At 42.6% G+C, this 17,010-nt stretch overlaps 1 protein-coding gene across 1 annotated transcript in view; it reads left to right on the forward strand.

The window, feature by feature from the left end:
• Window positions 1-612: 612 nt before the first annotated feature.
• LOC126199495 (piggyBac transposable element-derived protein 2-like) overlaps window positions 613-17,010 on the forward strand; it is a 156,928-nt gene continuing 140,530 nt past the window's right edge. The window contains exon 1 of the mRNA XM_049936417.1: window positions 613-2,407. Within this exon, the coding sequence (XP_049792374.1) occupies window positions 613-2,407 (1,795 nt within the window). The remainder of the gene's footprint in view (window positions 2,408-17,010) is intronic.

The following is a 17,010-nucleotide window of genomic DNA, read 5'->3' on the forward strand; positions in this document are numbered from 1 at the left end:
AAATACTAGAGGCTGGCGTACACACATACATTCCAGACATGACGGTCACAGAAGATTTAGTTCGTGAGAGAAACCCACACAACGGGACGCCGGTCCCTTCAGAGGACAACCCAGCTTATGTTGGCCAGTGACCGCCCGTGTAGCGGACAGCGTGGGCCCGAGTGAAAGGGGAGAGCAACCCCGTGTTCGGCTTAACCCTTTAATGCATACTGTAGCTGATAAGCTGCAGACCTCATTTCTTCTATTTATTCCATATGGAGAAACATTTTCGATCAAATTCGTTATGTAGCTAAGTGTACACACTCCGCAGCAGTTTCTAGTAGTTCTTCATAGCGATCATAGATGGCAGGACGAGCTGAAGCAGTTCGACAGTGAGCTGTGTGGACATACTGCCAAGTGTGTGTTTTGGCGGAAAGTTGAGGTGTGTTTTTGGTGTTTGTGCACTGATTTCTGGGTTTGAAAATTACTTTTTCATTTTGAAAACGTAAGTAGATATGGTGTAAACAGTTAATTCGAGTGTCTTTGTGATAGATTTGAAATGAGGCCTGTTTTTGTGTATGTAGCTTATCAGCTACATTTTTCATTTACTGCATTTCAGGCGCTGACGTAAAAATGTCTCGAAAGAGTCAAGAAGAAATGCTTATGGAATGGTTAGAGATTCCACTAAGCAGTGATGACGATCTTGAGTGTTTCTCTGACGATTCCATTCAAGATGAGACATATGTTGCTCCAGAATCTGTTGATTGTGATAGTGACAGTAGTGACGAAGAAAGTCAAGTACCAGTAATTAGGACTGAAGATGTTTCTGGAACAAGACAATCTGATGTTATAATGAAGGAATCGACGTCACAGTTGTCTGATAATGCTCTGAAACTGCCATGCAGCAGCAAAAATGTTACCAAAAACAGCAGGAGTGTGGTTTGGAAAGATAAACAGTTGATTATTCCCGAACTGCAGTCAAAATTTCATGGCAATACTTCGTTACCAGAAGAAGTAATAAACTTAGATACTCCATACCAATTCTTCAAACATATATTTCCATCTAAATTGTTTGATCTAATTGTCGAAGAGTCTCATAGATACAGTGTGCAGTGTAATCCTGTTAGACCAATAGATTTATCCTGTGATGACATAAAAAAATTTATTGGCATCTGTCTCATAATGTCAATAGTTCATGTACCTAATACGAGGGATTACTGGGGAGAAGTTACTGGTACTCATCTGATCAAGACAACAATGACAGTGAATCAGTATGAGCAAATACGTAAGTTTCTTCACTTCAATGACAACAGTGCAATGATACCCAGGGGTGAAAAAGGTCGTGATAGACTCTTCAAGATAAGACCCATAATAGAATTGATGAGATCTCGGTTTCAAACAATACCTGTTGAGGAGTGTGTTTCTGTTGATGAACAGATATGTTCAACAAAGGCTAGAAGTTATTTGAAACAATACATGCCAAACAAGCCTCATAAATATGGATACAAATTATTTGTTATTAGTGGCATATCTGGTTATGCCTACGATTTTGAGATTTTCACTGGAGATGAAAATGAACCAGAAAAAAGAGTGACTGGGGATGAAGACTTGGGAGCAAGTGCAAATGTTGTAGTTCGACTCAGTAGGATACTACCAAGAAATATGAACCACAAACTGTACTGTGACAATTATTACACAAGTCTGCCACTGCTTGTATGGTTACATAAACAAGGAATTTACTCGCTTGGGACAGTCAGAAGAAACAGAGTGCCAGACTGCAAGCTCCCTTCAGAAGCTGAGCTGAAGAAAATGGCACGAGGTGCATCAGTAGAGCGCGTCGCAACAGTGGATGGTGTCGACATATCAAATGTAGTGTGGAAAGATAACAAGAGTGTGATGTTGCTTTCTACACTTGCTGGACAGCAGCCTATTCATGAAGCAGGGAGGTATGACAAAAAAACAAAGTCAAGAATAACAATACCTTGTCCACAAATAATTAAGCTCTACAATAAACATATGGGAGGTGTTGACCTTCTTGACAGCATAATGGGTCGACATAAAATTCTTGTGAAAAGTCGAAAATGGTATATAAGATTGTTTTACCATCTCCTGGACATGGGAGTAGTCAATTCCTGGCTGTTGTATAGGAGAGTAGCAGAAACCAAAGGGATTAGGAGAACTATGAAACTCTCCGCATTTCGAATGGAAATTGCTCACTGTTTGTGTCGCTCAGGTCAAACTTCAGCAAAACGTGGAAGGCCAAGTAATGAACTCGAAAACCAAATACAAGCTAAGAAGACAAAGGGGCCCACAGCACATGTACCTCCACAAGATGTAAGGCTGGATCAAGTAGGTCACCTGCCTTCGTACTTGAAAGTGAGACAGAGGTGCAAAATGCCAGGATGCAAGGGATTTTCCTGGGTGCAGTGTAATAAATGTGCAGTTGCATTGTGTTTGCACAAACAAAAGAACTGTTTTCAAACTTTTCATGTAAAGTGATAATCACATGCTTGGGTACAAACCTGTTGGAACTAGATACCTTATCGTTCATATATAAAAGTGTATAAAATATACAATAAATGCTCAATATTTACAACATTAATGTCCTATTTATTATTTTAGGATTTTTCCCTTCCTATACAAAGTATTTAATCATAATCAACAATTAAATTACGAGAGATTTGGTGAAAATTGAGGGAGCAAAATAAGCACATTTATTGTGGCTCGTAAGGTGTTAACTCAAAATGTAGCTGATCAGCTACAAAGCGATTTTCAACAATAGTGCTTTGTTAATTTAATTTAAAAAATTTTTCAATATTTTTTTCGAAATGTAGGCACTATAAACTAAACATGGTAATTTTTACAGCTTGAAATAAAAAATCATGCATTTAAGGGTTAAAATCAAATTCCACTACATTGTGTGGGACCGGACAGCCTACGCATTCTTTACACATAGCACACAGTTTCAGAGATTTTCACAGGGAGACAGCAAATGCCAAACGCCAATGCTACAGGTTTCCGGATTGGTCGCCTTGAACGAAACGTCATTCTACCGTTTTAGAAGAGCAATGCTGAAGGGCAGACGATATTTCTGACACCTTGAGCTGAAGGAATAATGAAAGAGACCGAAAGATATACCTCTTCATGTCTGGCGTGAAGAGGCGCTGTTCCGTTGTCGCTCTTGGAGCGAGGAACAAGTCTCTCCTCAGTACTTCGCTGGGAGAGCACCTCTGTCGAGAGCGAATCGAAGTGCTACTCAATATTGAGTCCTTGCGATTAAGCGTTGTTCACTGTGTTGGTCGACACACTTTTTGTGTGGTGTGAATGGTCAGAGTTATAGTTAAATGCCTGCGAGCGAATTTTTGAGTGGCATCGCGGTGGACTGGTTATCTAACCAGTGTACCATGCCAATAGTTAGACTAGGGGTGAATATGCGAATAGGTGTACACGCGGTCTAGGGGTAGCGTCTTTGATTCATAATCAAAACGTCTTCGGTCCCAGGTTCAATTCCCGCCACTGCCTAAATTTTGGTAAATAATCAGCATTGGCGGCCGAAGACTTCCGGCATAAGAAGTCAGCCTCATTCTGCCAACGGCCTTGTCAAAGAGGGCGGAGGAGCGGATAGAGGTTCAGGGCACTCTCTTGTCCTAGGGGTGGGAAATTGCCCCTAAAGGCGGAAGAATCAGCAATGATCAAACGACATGAGGATGCAGAAGGCAATGGAAACCACTGCATTAAAGACACATAACGTGTATCCACAGGACATGTGGCCTGTAATTGAAGAAGTGTCATGATGGTCTCTCCATTGGCAAAAGATTCCGGAATAGTCAAAAATGGTTCAAATGGCTCTGAGCACTATGGGACTCAACTGCTGAGGTCATTAGTCCCCTAGAACTTAGAACTAGTTAAACCTAACTAACCTAAGGACATCACAAACATCCATGTCCGAGGCAGGATTCGAACCTGCGACCGTAGCGGTCTTGCGGTTCCAGACTGCAGCGCCTTTAACCGCACGGCCACTTCGGCCGGCCCCGGAATAGTCCCCCATTCGGATCTCCGGGAGGGGATTGCCAAGGGGGAGGTTACCATGAGAAAAAGATTGAATAATCAACAAAAGGATAACGTTCTACGAGTCGGGGCGTGGAATGTCAGAAGCTTGAACGTGCTAGGGAAACTAGAAAATCTGAAAAGGGAAATGCAAAGGCTCAATCTAAATATAGTAGGGGTCAGTGAAGTGAAGTGGAAGGAAGACAAGGATTTCTGGTCAGATGAGTATCGGGTAATATCAACAGCAGCAGAAAATTGTATAAGACGTGTAGGATTCGTTATGAATAGGAAGGTAGGGCAGAGGGTGTGTTACTGTGAACAGTTCAGTGACCGGGTTGTTCTAATCAGAATCGACACCAGACCAACACCGACAACGATAGTTCAGTTATACATGCCGACGTCGCAAGCTGAAGATGAACAGATAGAGAAAGTGTATGAGGATATTGAAAGGGTAATGCAGTATGTAAAGGGGGACCAAAATCTAATAGTCATGGGCGACTGGAATGCAGTTGTAGGGGAAGGAGTAGAAGAAAAGGTTACAGAAGAATATGGGCTTGGGACAAGGAATGAAAGAGGAGAAAGACTAATTGAGTTCTGTAACAAGTTTCAGCTAGTAATAGCGAATACCCTGTTCAAGAATCACAAGAGGAGGAGGTATAATTGGAAAAGGCCGGGAGATACGGGAAGATTTCAATTAGATTACATCATGGTCAGACAGAGATTCCGAAATCAGATACTGGACTGTAAGGCGTACCCAGGAGCAGATATAGACTCAGATCACAATATAGTAGTGATGAAGAGTAGGCTGAAGTTGAAGACATTAGTCAGGAAGAATCAATACGCAAAGAAGTGGGATACGGAAGTGCTAAGGAATGACGAGATACGTTTGAAGTTCTCTAACGCTATAGATAAGGAATAGCGCAGTAGGCAGTACAGTTGAAGAGGAATGGACAGCTCTAAAAAGGGCCATCACAGAACTTGGGAAGGAAAACATAGGTACAAAGATGGTAGCTGCGAAGAAACCATGGGTAACAGAAGAAATACTTCAGTTGATTGATGAAAGGAGGAAGTACAAACATGTTCCGGGAAAATCAGGAATACAGAAATACAAGTCGCTGAGGAATGAAATAAATAGGAAGTGCAGGGAAGCTAAGACGAAATGGCTGCAGGAAAAATGTGAAGACATCGAGAAAGATATGATTGTCGGAAGGACAGACTCAGCATACAGGAAAGTCAAAACAACCTTTGATGACATTAAAAGCAACGGTGGTAATATTAAGAGTGCAACGGGAATTCCACTGGTGGAAAGAATACATTGAAAGCCTCTATGTCTGATGTGATAGTAGAAGCAACAGGAGTCGATTTAGAAGAGATAGGGGATCCAGTATTAGAATCGGAATTTAAAAGAGCTTTGGAGGACTTACGGCCAAATAAGGCAGAAGGGATAGATAACATTCCATCAGAATTTCTAAAATCATTGGGGGAAGTGGCAACAAAACGACTATTCAAGTTGGTGTGTAGAATATATGAGTCTGGCGACATACCATCTGACTTTCGGAAAAGCATCATCCACACAATTCCGAAGACGGCAAGAGCTGACAAGTGCGAAAACTATCGCACAATCAGCTTAACAGCTCATGCATCGAAGCTGCTTACAAGAATAATATACAGAAGAATGGAAAAGAAAATTGAGAATGCGCTAAGTGACGATCAGTTTGGCTTTAGGAAAAGTAAAGGGACGAGAGAGGCAATTCTGACGTTACGCCTAACAATGGAAACAAGGCTAAAGAAAAATCAAGACACTTTCATAGGATTTGTCGACCTGGAAAAAGCGTTCGACAATATAAAATGGTGCAAGCTGTTCGAGATTCTGAAAAAAGTAGGGGTAAGCTATAGGGAGAGACGGGTCATATACAATATGTACAACAACCAAGAGGGAATAATAAGAGTGGACGATCAAGAACGAAGTGCTCGTATTGAGAAGGGTGTAAGACAAGGCTGTAGCCTTTCGCCCCTACTTTTCAATCTGTACATCGAGCAAGCAATGATGGAAATAAAAGAAAGGTTCAGGAGTGGAATTAAAATACAAGGTGAAAGGATATCAATGATACGATTCGCTGATGACATTGCTATCCTGAGTGAAAGTGAACAAGAATTAAATGATCTGCTGAACGGAATGAACAGTCTAATGAGTACACAGTATGGTTTGAGAGTAAATCGGAGAAAGACGAAGGTAATGAGAAGTAGTAGAAATGAGAACAGCGAGAAACTTAACATCAGGATTGATGGTCACGAAGTCAATGAAGTTAAGGAATTCTGCTACCTAGGCAGTAAAATAACCAGTGACGGATGGAGCAAGAAGGACATCAAAAGCAGACTCGCTATGGCAAGAAAGGCATTTCTGGCCAAGAGAAGTCTACTAATATCAAATACCGGCCTTAATTTGAGGAAGAAATTTCTGAGGATGTACGTCTGGAGTACAGCATTGTATGGTAGTGAAACATGGACTGTGGGAAAACCGGAAGAGAAAAGAATCGAAGCATTTGAGATGTGGTGCTATAGACGGATGTTGAAAATTAGGTGGACTGATAATGTAAGGAATGAGGAGGTTCTACGCAGAATCGGAGAGGAAAGGAATATGTGGAAAACACTGAGAAGGAGAAGGGACAGGATGATAGGACATCTGCTAAGACATGAGGGAATGACTTCCATGGTACTAGAGGGAGCTGTAGAGGGCAAAAACTGTAGAGGAAGACAGAGATTGGAATACGTCAAGCAAATAATTGAGGACGTAGGTTGCAAGTGCTACTCTGAGATGAAGAGGTTAGCACAGGAAAGGAATTCGTGGCGGGCCGCATCAAACCAGTCAGTAGACATGATCAAAAAGAAAAAAGGAATCCTTGACTTCATCAAGGCGTAGGGAGAGTTTGATTGGCGAAGGTCAATCCAGATAGAACGAGAGTTATCTTATTTGTCAGCAGCGAGCGGCGCAGGCAGCAGTCATCGCAGCTTACGGTATTGTGCGCTACCTCTATTGCGAGCCCCATATTTCCTCCACAACAGTACACTTCGCTGCATTTCACACGCGACAGCCTCGACCGTCAACATTCTAAAGGGTAATTATTCACGTTGACTAGGCGCGGCTCTTAGCCATTCTGCCAAGTCAACAACCATCTTAAACTTTGTATAGAAATTTCATTAGCAAATCCTATTCTTGAGAGGTAACTTCACATTCCGAAAAGAACCAGGATATAACTTGTTCAGTTCATAACTAAAAGTGCCATTGTGATTTCTCAGAATTTTTGCAAAATATATAATAACTTTCGTTAGTTTCATGTTTTTTTTTACACTAACTAGCACTACTCCAGTACCCAAGTATCCCACTGGTTATGTAAGAAATTTTGTGAATTTTTGTGTCATTTCCGTATAGCGGACGACTCCAGCAGTTATTTATTGCTGAAAGTTTTTCAGGCATTTCTCTTTAGAACGTTAGTAGTGTCTGTCTGACTTCTGTAGTAGTGTGGGGGTGGAAATTGCATCTTGCAGGAGCCACAGGGTAAAGGGTACATTTCAGATTAATCCGTTGCGCAGAATAACAGCTCAACCCCACACCTTACAACATCCTGGCAGACGTTTTTTGCCGAAACATATCCATGCTTACTGTGAGAATGACGCCTCCCTAGTCTAAAAAAAGGGCTCAAATAGCTCTGAGCACTATGGGACTGAATATCTGAGGTCATCAGTCCCCTAGAACTTAGAACTGCTTAAACCTAACTAACCTAAGGACATCACACACATCCATGCCCGAGGCAGGATTCCATCCTGCGACCATAGCGGTCGCGCGTTTCCAGATTGAAGCGCCTAGAGCCGCTCGGTCACAACGGCCGGCCTCGTCTAAAATCTTCGTTTTTTAGACAAGAAAGATTTTGAGTCGCTGATTGGCTCCTCTCAGTGGAGGTTCTGTCTCCAACGTGGGAATCCCGTGCTATGTCTGGATTGGCTACCAGGCCAACAGAAGAGTCAAGAGGGGAGATTCACTGAGTGGCGTATAGCTCGATTGGCTTGTGCAACGTGAGTGTAGTTTCGTATCGCTAATTCAGCTCCTGCTCTGAGGCTTGGTGGAGCGTGGTTGTGATTTTTTACTTTTTTGCGTCTTCTTGTCCTCCCATGGTGTTGAAATATAGATCTTTCCTTAGTGAGTGAGACTTGTGGTATGTATCTTGTAGTAGACTAAGAGGCAGTGGAAGTTTCCAACTGTAACGACAGTGGAACTCTGTATCGGACATATCACGTGCCATGAGGGTGGACTTATTTGTACTCAGCTGGCCGTCTGAAGTTTGACAGTTCCAGCATGCACCGTCAGGCCTGTGAATGAAATTGGATTGACCACAGCAGCCAATGAGTGCGTTTCACACTGAAAACATCCAGGATCTCAGGGGCCTGATACGGAAGTTTGCCGTGTTCTCATAATCACAGCGCCCGACCGTATAGTTTGAAATTTTCGCTGAAGTGTTAGAACAGTTCAGCTGCAGTAGCGCGCCGCTTCTCGCCCACAGCATGCCGTTTTCTGCTGCCGCCTGAATCGAATTGAGAGGGTAAAATACTGCGGAACATGCGTAGGATTGTTTAATAATATTCACGGCTCCATGTTCTCATGTGAACTGCAGTTTATGATATACTTGGTCGTAGTTTACCCCATTTGAATAGAGTTCGATCTCACAGTGGACTCATGTAAACAAAGTCAGACTGCATTGTAAAAGGGGTTTATTCAGGGGAGAATTTGTGTAGCTTCCACCCAGATATAAGCTTTGCCAATCAAACACCATTCCTTTTCTGGTTTGTGTTTGTCATTTTTGTGTAAGATTTATCTCCTATTTGTAATTACAAAAGGTTTAATAAAACTTATCATTATTTTGTAAACTTAAATTGTGGTGGTACATGGGTACAGAAACCATTTAACGTTCAGTCTTTTTAAATTAGTGAATTTGGGTAGTAATATGAGTTCTGAAAGTGACCACAGGCACAGGCTACAAAAGTGCCATGAGTAAATACACTACTACATAAATAAAAATTAAAGGTGTAGTTCACGATTTGAACGTTATTGAGAAGATAATACTTTTCTTTATGTAAAAACAATAAAACTTAGCATCACTCAGACGTATATTTATGACTAAAGGAACTGACGGCTTGCAAAATGAGTTCCACAAAACAGGACAGAAAACAACGGAAAACTAGGAAATCACGTAAAATGCAAAATGGAGCTATTTCGATGTGAGTTAAAACGATGTAAAGACAAATGCTGTTGTGAATACGCGTTCATTATCTTCAACAAAATCAGAAAATATAGTGTCGGAAAAAATATTTAGTACACCCTTTTAGAGGTTCCATTGAACCAAGATTTATTGCTGCAGCTATGAATATGGAGTGAATTAAATGATTATATTAGATCACTAGCACAAGCCGTTCTGAAGCCCCAGGTTTCGACCGCAGATATAATGCCCAAATCAGTACGTGGTGTGGACTCGACGGGCGCCAATGCAGGCGCTGACTCTGCCATCCAGTGTATCGTACAGACGGCGAATACTCTCCTCGGATAAGTTACGCCCCCACGACCTGTTAATGTAGTTCTGTAAGAGAAGTTGGTTGGTTAGTTGCACGAGTCACTTCTGGTCTCATCATACCCTACACGTGCTCAACGGGAGAGAAGAAGTCGTGTTAACCAGCTAAGTTACTGCACGTCTTGCAGACCACGTTGTGTTAAGGGGCAGTGTGTTGGAGAGCAGCGTAGCGAAATGCAGGAAGATCTGCAGCGGATAGGCACTTGGTGCAGGGAGTGGCAACTGACCCTTAACATAGACAAATGTAATGTATTGCGAATGCATAGAAAGAAGGATCCTTTATTGTATGATTATATGATAGCGGAACAAACACTGATAGCAGTTACTTCTGTAAAATATCTGGTAGTATGCGTGCGAAACGAATTCATTGGGAGAGTCCTTAGAAAATGTAGTCCATCAACAAAGGAGGTGGCTTACAAAACACTCGTTCGACCTATACTTGAGTATTGCTCATTAGTGTGGGATCCGTACCAGATCAGGTTGACGGAGGAGATAGAGAAGATCCAAAGAAGAGCGGCGCGTTTCGTCACAGGGATATTTGGTAAAGGTGATAGCGTTAGGGAGATGTTTAGCAAACTCAAGTGGCAGACTCTGCAAGAGAGGCGCTCTGCATCGCGGTGTAACTTGTTGTCCAGGTTTCGAGAGGGTGCGTTTCTGGATGAGGTATCCAATATATTGCTTCCCCCTACTTATACCTCCCGAGGACATCAAGAATGTAAAATTAGAGATTCGAGCGCGCACGGAGGATTTCCGGCAGTCGTTCTTCCCGCGAACCATACGCGACTGGAACAGTAAAGTGAGGTAATGACAGTGGCATGTAAAGTGCCCTCCGACACACACCGTTGAGTGGCTTGCGGAGTATAAATGTCGATGTAGACGTAGATATAGCATTATCCTGTTGGAACAACACACCAACTTCCCGTTCAAAGAAAGGCAAAAGAATGGGTCTAACAACATTCTGACTTACCAAGCCCTGATTATCGTGTCCTCTAGAAACACCGAAGGTCAACAAGAGTTGTAGCTTATCTCACCCCAGACCATCGGGTTGCGCCATTGTGTCTTGGACAAACTCATTCTACGAGACTGTAACCACCAGGTCTACTTCGTACGCGCAAACGAGTATCGTTTTCGTGCTTTTGGTGCAGACAGAATCTGCTTTCTAATTTCCAAGTGATCCTCTGACGGGACCATCTGAACTGTGCACGTCAGTGCTGCGTCTTGAGTGGCAGACGGGCTAGAGACGTGCGTTCCTGTAGTCCCACTGCTAATAACTAAGGCCGAAATTGCGATAGTGGAAATTAAAAGTTTAACAGTCACTGGCGTAGACATGATGTCTTTCAAAATATTTTACATGACTGTGAATCACGGTTATGAAAAGGTAATTGACACGTCTGGGCTCAGAAGCCCTCTTATCTGTGCTGTGGCAGCTGTAAAATCTGTCGACGCCGCCCTTAAAATACGACGGCGTCTGTTCGCGTAGACTTCCAGAACTTGGTAAAAGGGTGAGAGAAGGTTCACGTGACCACAGATGGTTCAAAAACTGATGTAGCACGTCCAACTTGTGTGGCAGTTGTGCGAAAGGATCATGCCGCCACTCCACAGTTTGATCCCTTTCAAACTCGCTCATTTGGCTGTAGGAAGCGAGGGTGCATCTCCATGACATGGTTGCCTGCTTGCGTCACATGTTTGCACTAAACTGAGCCTTCAGGCTGTGAGCATTCCCTATTAAGGGCAAGACACAGATACCTATTTGGTAGCTAAGTCACCACGCTCTCTGTTGGCGGACGACGTTGAAGCCATTCTCAGTACATCCTCTATTCCCCGGGTGGCATATGTCGTAATGGGTTCAAAATAGACGTCGCGTTTCCAGATGTACTATTTTTTCCGCTCTCCCGGACTTGCAGTACGACACAGAGATATTCTGGCTGAAGACGTGTCTGCCTAGACGAAGTTCATGAACTCCCAAACATATCGTATAGTTACTATAAATGTAAACAGGATGTCTTTTACCACCAGAAGACGTGATTTGTGGTAGCATTTGCGGAGAACATATGTCTACGTCGCCCTTTTGCAGGGCGTAAGTTCTTCTAACGCAGCAGACGATAGCCGGTTTCACTAAGTTACCAATATCGAACCAGTAGTAGGTACAGCGGTCGTGTTCACGCAAATAATACCATGCACACCAACAGCTTTACTCCCATCTGGCAGAGGCATCAATTGCAAAATCTCTGACTTACAGACTATAAACATTTACGCACCGTCAGGCATGAAAATTGTTACCATCTACAACAGAATCTATCGCATTTCAAACAATACAACACTAAAATTCTCCACTTTACTAGAAAGGATATGTAATTTGGTTGAGGGATAAAATTCAATCAAACCACAACTATATAAAATGCAATTAGATTATACAGTCGAATCAAGCAAGAACTCCCTGGCTCATTGGTGGATCGGCTACGTCAAGTTCAGAATACACAAAACGCAATTAAAGACTACATAACTCAGCACTTTCAAGGACTATACACTAGCGCAGGTGGCCCTGCTATGCACGTTCCGACATAGCTTGTTCGAACCCGTGACCATATGCGGGAGATGGAGGAAGTAAACACCAGACTTTTTAAAACCTGCGACCTCGAACAACTAACACAAATATTACACAAGAATCTACATCTACATCTACATCCATACTCCGCAAGCCACCTGACGGTGTGTGGAGGAGGGTACCCTGAGTACCTCTATCGGTTCTCCCTTCCATTCCCGTCTCGTATTGTTCGTGGAAAGAAGGATTGTCGGTATGCTTCTGTGTGGGCTCTAATCTCTCTGATTTTATCCTCATGGTCTCTTCGCGAGATATACGTAGGAGGGAGCAATATACTGCTGGACTCTTCGGTGAAGGTATGTAATCCAGTTAATAAGTTCCTCCGAGCTTTTATAAAAGGTTTTGGCACCCGTTGGACCACACCTCAAAGACTGTGGCACACTTTGGACCACATCTCTTGCCGATCTGTAAAGAAGTTTCGAATGATGTACCATTACCGGAGACTTTCACTTACGGAATCGCCATCCTTATAGCAAAACAGGCCGAACCAACAATGTTACAGCATTATCGGCCTATCATGTGTCCTAACGCTGTCTTCAAGCTTTATATCGATGCACTTTGTGCTCTAATGTGGACAGTCACCCCGCTAATATTGGGAGAGTATCAGTGCAGTACCGAGTTAATTCGTAGGAGACTTGTTGTACTACACAGAGAGGTTGCATCAACGGTGTGTATGCATTTATAGACTAAAAATGTCCACGATTGTATCGAGAACTCCTGTCTAAGAGAGTACCTGTTGACTTACGGCTTTCTGCCCAACATCGTTCAGAATTTAATGGGATGTATCTAACACACTAATACCAGAATTAGGATCAATCAACACCAACACACCTCACGACCTTTTCGTCGAATTCTGAGACATGGTTTCCCACTATCGGCGACGTTATATTTGTTAGGCGAAGAGCCAGTTCTTCGACGCCGCCATCCTAGCCTCCAGGACTTCACTTTACTAAATCCAGCCAGCGGGGAATGGCTGCTATCTCGAAGGTAGTAGTCACCTGACGAATGGTAGTCAACTCATCACAGATCCTGCTTTGGGACTGGCTCACTGCAACTGAATAGTGGACTGACTCAGGCGACCAAGTATTTGTAGCTGCCTCCCGGGAACAATGACGTTACCCTTTACTGAGGATGACCGAATGTGATATGGTTTTCTGCACCTATCAGCATTCTTCAGCGTAACGTCGTGTCCCAAGCTCTCATTTCAGGTTTCAGCTAGTTACTTTCTGATGTATCGGTTTTTGTATGTGATACACGTTTAGTAACTCCACAGTGTCTGGTTGACAGAATGACGCTATGCTCCTTTCAGAGTGAGATCATTTTGCTGGATTGGCGACTCAGGCATCTCGCTCGAAGGGTTGTGTAGCAATGGCCTTGATTGTGTCATACGCCAATGGCAGTATCGGCTCTCCTGCCCGCTTGACATTCCAATGCAGATGTGCACAAGCCTGCCTTGGTTTGGTACGATGCTGACCAGCGAGAGAATTCAAAAAATTTTACTACACCCAGGATACCTTCCTGCAACGCAACAATACAGAAACAGAAAGCAGGGAACAAACTCCTCAATCTTAAATACACAAGCATTAGGCTTCAAAGACACATTGAGAAAAATAATTGTAACAACTGTAAAATAAGAGTTAATATGGAGACTTGTAAAAGCATAATGCACACGTCCCAGAGACCCCACACACAAAATCAGTCAAGAATAGCGCCGACCACTGGATGGATTCTGTTATATACTGGGTACCTGATAAATACTTCCTTAGAACAACATATTACAGAAGTATGTAAGAGAGCTTTATTCTAATTGTACCTACATCTTCTCACCTTACCAGAGATGTGGTAAATCGATGTACAAAGCGTATAATTTGTAGAATGATGGTACTTCACGCAGTGTGTCTCACAAATATGAAACACGGGTGCAGGCAGTGGTAGAAAGTAAATTCAAACCGCCTGGAACCAGATACTATGCATAATTAGTGTACCATCTTTGTTCATATCAAACATAGTCATTGATCAGCAGTAGTTTACACAACACCAACAAAATCAAAGAAAGAACATAAAAATGCAACAATATTTCAGATAACTTACCCTGTCAACTCATAGTGTCAAACAAACACAGTTTCAAGTAAGAAATGCGCCGAAGTGAATATTCACTACTTCAGCGAATTCTTAGAATCTAATATAACCTTCCTTTTCTATTGACAAAAACATCTCAATTTGTTCATGATATCGTAAACAGCGACTTCTGGACCGCAAAGCGCAGATCTGAAAACAGGACAAAACCGTTATTGGCCTTTCATATACGTTCTGGATTGTTAGCACAATCGCGCTAGATCATGCTGTAGTACCGGTTGTAAATTCCTTTGCACGCTTCGTGGTTCATTAGTGGATACAGGAGCGAGGAACAGATGCGTTTCGTGGATAGCCAGTTCAGATATTAATTTATTCTACATCTAATACCAAATAGTGAAAGTAGTACACAACTGCGTTTACTGTAGTTGCAGCGTACATACAGTAGGTTAAAATGCTGAAATACATAGAACGGCTTAGAATACGGTCACTCTTCAATAATAATGTCGTGTGACTAGGGCCTCCCGCCGGGTAGGGCGTTCGCCGGGTGCAAGTCTTTCGATTTGACGCCAAGTCGGCGACTTGCGCGTCGATGGGGATGAAATGATGATGATTAGAACAATACAACACCAAGCCTCTAAGCGGAGAAAATCTCCGCCCCAGCCGGGAATCGAACCCGGGCCCTTAGTATTGACATTCTGTCGCGCTGACAATTTTTTTCTTTTTTTTTCCGCATTCGTTCGTTGCATCTGCTCGGGGCGGACGTCGTAAGACACCCGTTTAAGTTCGTAGTTGATCGATTAACTCAGTTTTTTTATTACAGAGGGCAGCTAACCCTCAAAACCATATCCTCTGCACCAACTCCACAGCGCACCACTCAGCTACCGGAGGCGGACACTCTTCAATACAATGACTATTCCGAAGATGATTAGCCCTGACCGCTGTTAAAGTCTGTAAATATTATGAAATGGCAGACACACGAAATGGGTACACTGTGCACTGATATTCGAACTTAAGTAGACCCGCCGCTGGAGGGCAACGGCGGTAGCGTTCGTGGCAGCTCGGCTACGCCGCGGTGACGCCTGCAGAAAACGCGGTGGCGTGACTGGCGGGCACGTGTATTTTAAAGTGCGTCCGACTGGATGGCGGCCGATGCCGCAGTACCGTCTGTTGGTCTCCATCTGACGTAAACTAATCGCTTACAGGTCACTGATGTATAATATAAGGTCGCAAGATTAATGTTACTAAAAGTTTCCTCTGAAAGAATAACTGCACACATTGTTCGAAATGGAGATACACAGCATCAGTGGGAATCGTTTCGATCATACTTGCAGAGCTGCCTCATGAACTGGTTCCAGAGCGGCAATATGAGTGTGGATATCAAAACACAATTTACTACATTATTTTGACTGGGTATGCGAAAGGGTTTATGAACACAGGAATCTTCTTAAAAATGCATTTGGCCATGAAGTAATTAGCGACGCAATTCTTTGATAAGAGTTCTCGGTTTACTTGCCGTGTCACTTTCGGATAAAATATCGAGCTTTCGCTGATTGCCTCCATCACCATCGTCGGGGCGTGAAATACGATTGTAGTGAAACTGAGGAGGCTGTCACTTTTATGCCTAGAGGTCGTCATCTGATTGGTTGGGTTACGTCATGATGGAATCATGGAAATAGTGCATACGTAGGTGGCGCATTCTACGTTGTTACCAAATATCTTGTAAAAGTAAGGAAACTCCATAGGGCTTTTTATTCGTGGGATATTTTGAACATTCGGCTGGACACTGTTGCTGTGGCAAGAGTCCGGAGAACACAGATGTTTTGTAAGCCTGGAAAGGCACTGGTCAAAGATTGTACATTTACTAGAGCATATATACTATATTTGTTAGTCGTAGATGTACTATTTACACAATCCACTCAACGTCGAGGAAAATGGTGATGAGTTGTGTGGTGTTCTACTGCACAAGCAAATTCGAGAAAGAAATCAATATTACCATTCACAAACACGTCGACATTTTTTCGTGCTTTTTATGTTACTGCACTTGCCTGATAAAAGTATCGGCAAAGTGATATTAAAATACCGATCAGGTATTTATTTCCAGGTATCTTGTTTCAAAATCACACCATTTAACTGGAGTTTATTACCAGTGTCTGACTACAAACTTCTGTAAGACATTGTTAGAGTAGCTTATTTGGAAAATAGCAGTAACAGCTGAATTAACATCAGTATTACGTGAATTCTGAATCATTACTAAAAGGTGTCACCCTTTTTTCTGTTACATCGTCTACTATTTCTTTTCTGCCACTGCCGATGGCATTTCTTTCATCTCTGTCAGAGTCAAACAATCTTCATGTTAAGAATTAAAGTACTGTTTCCCTGCTGATGTTTGACGTCTGATAGTCTTCATAATGAGGCAGGTATTCCGTTCTTCAGAGATAATAAAAGTAAAAATTACATTATATGCTGTAAGTCTAGCCTTCGTAGACAGGTATATATTCGAGTAAGAATAATATAAACAGTAAATTACTAAACACGCTGTAAAACAAGGCTACACTATTGTTAATAGTTACTGCCCATTTCCTCAATTTGTCAATTATGCTTTATCATAAAGTTAAGTAAACTTCCATCTTTAGCAACTGCAATGTACTCTAGAGTACCAAAGTCTATCACCCATTCATGATATGCGTC

The sequence above is a fragment of the Schistocerca nitens genome, chromosome 8 (assembly GCF_023898315.1).
Source record: "Schistocerca nitens isolate TAMUIC-IGC-003100 chromosome 8, iqSchNite1.1, whole genome shotgun sequence".
Taxonomy (NCBI): domain Eukaryota; kingdom Metazoa; phylum Arthropoda; class Insecta; order Orthoptera; family Acrididae; genus Schistocerca; species Schistocerca nitens.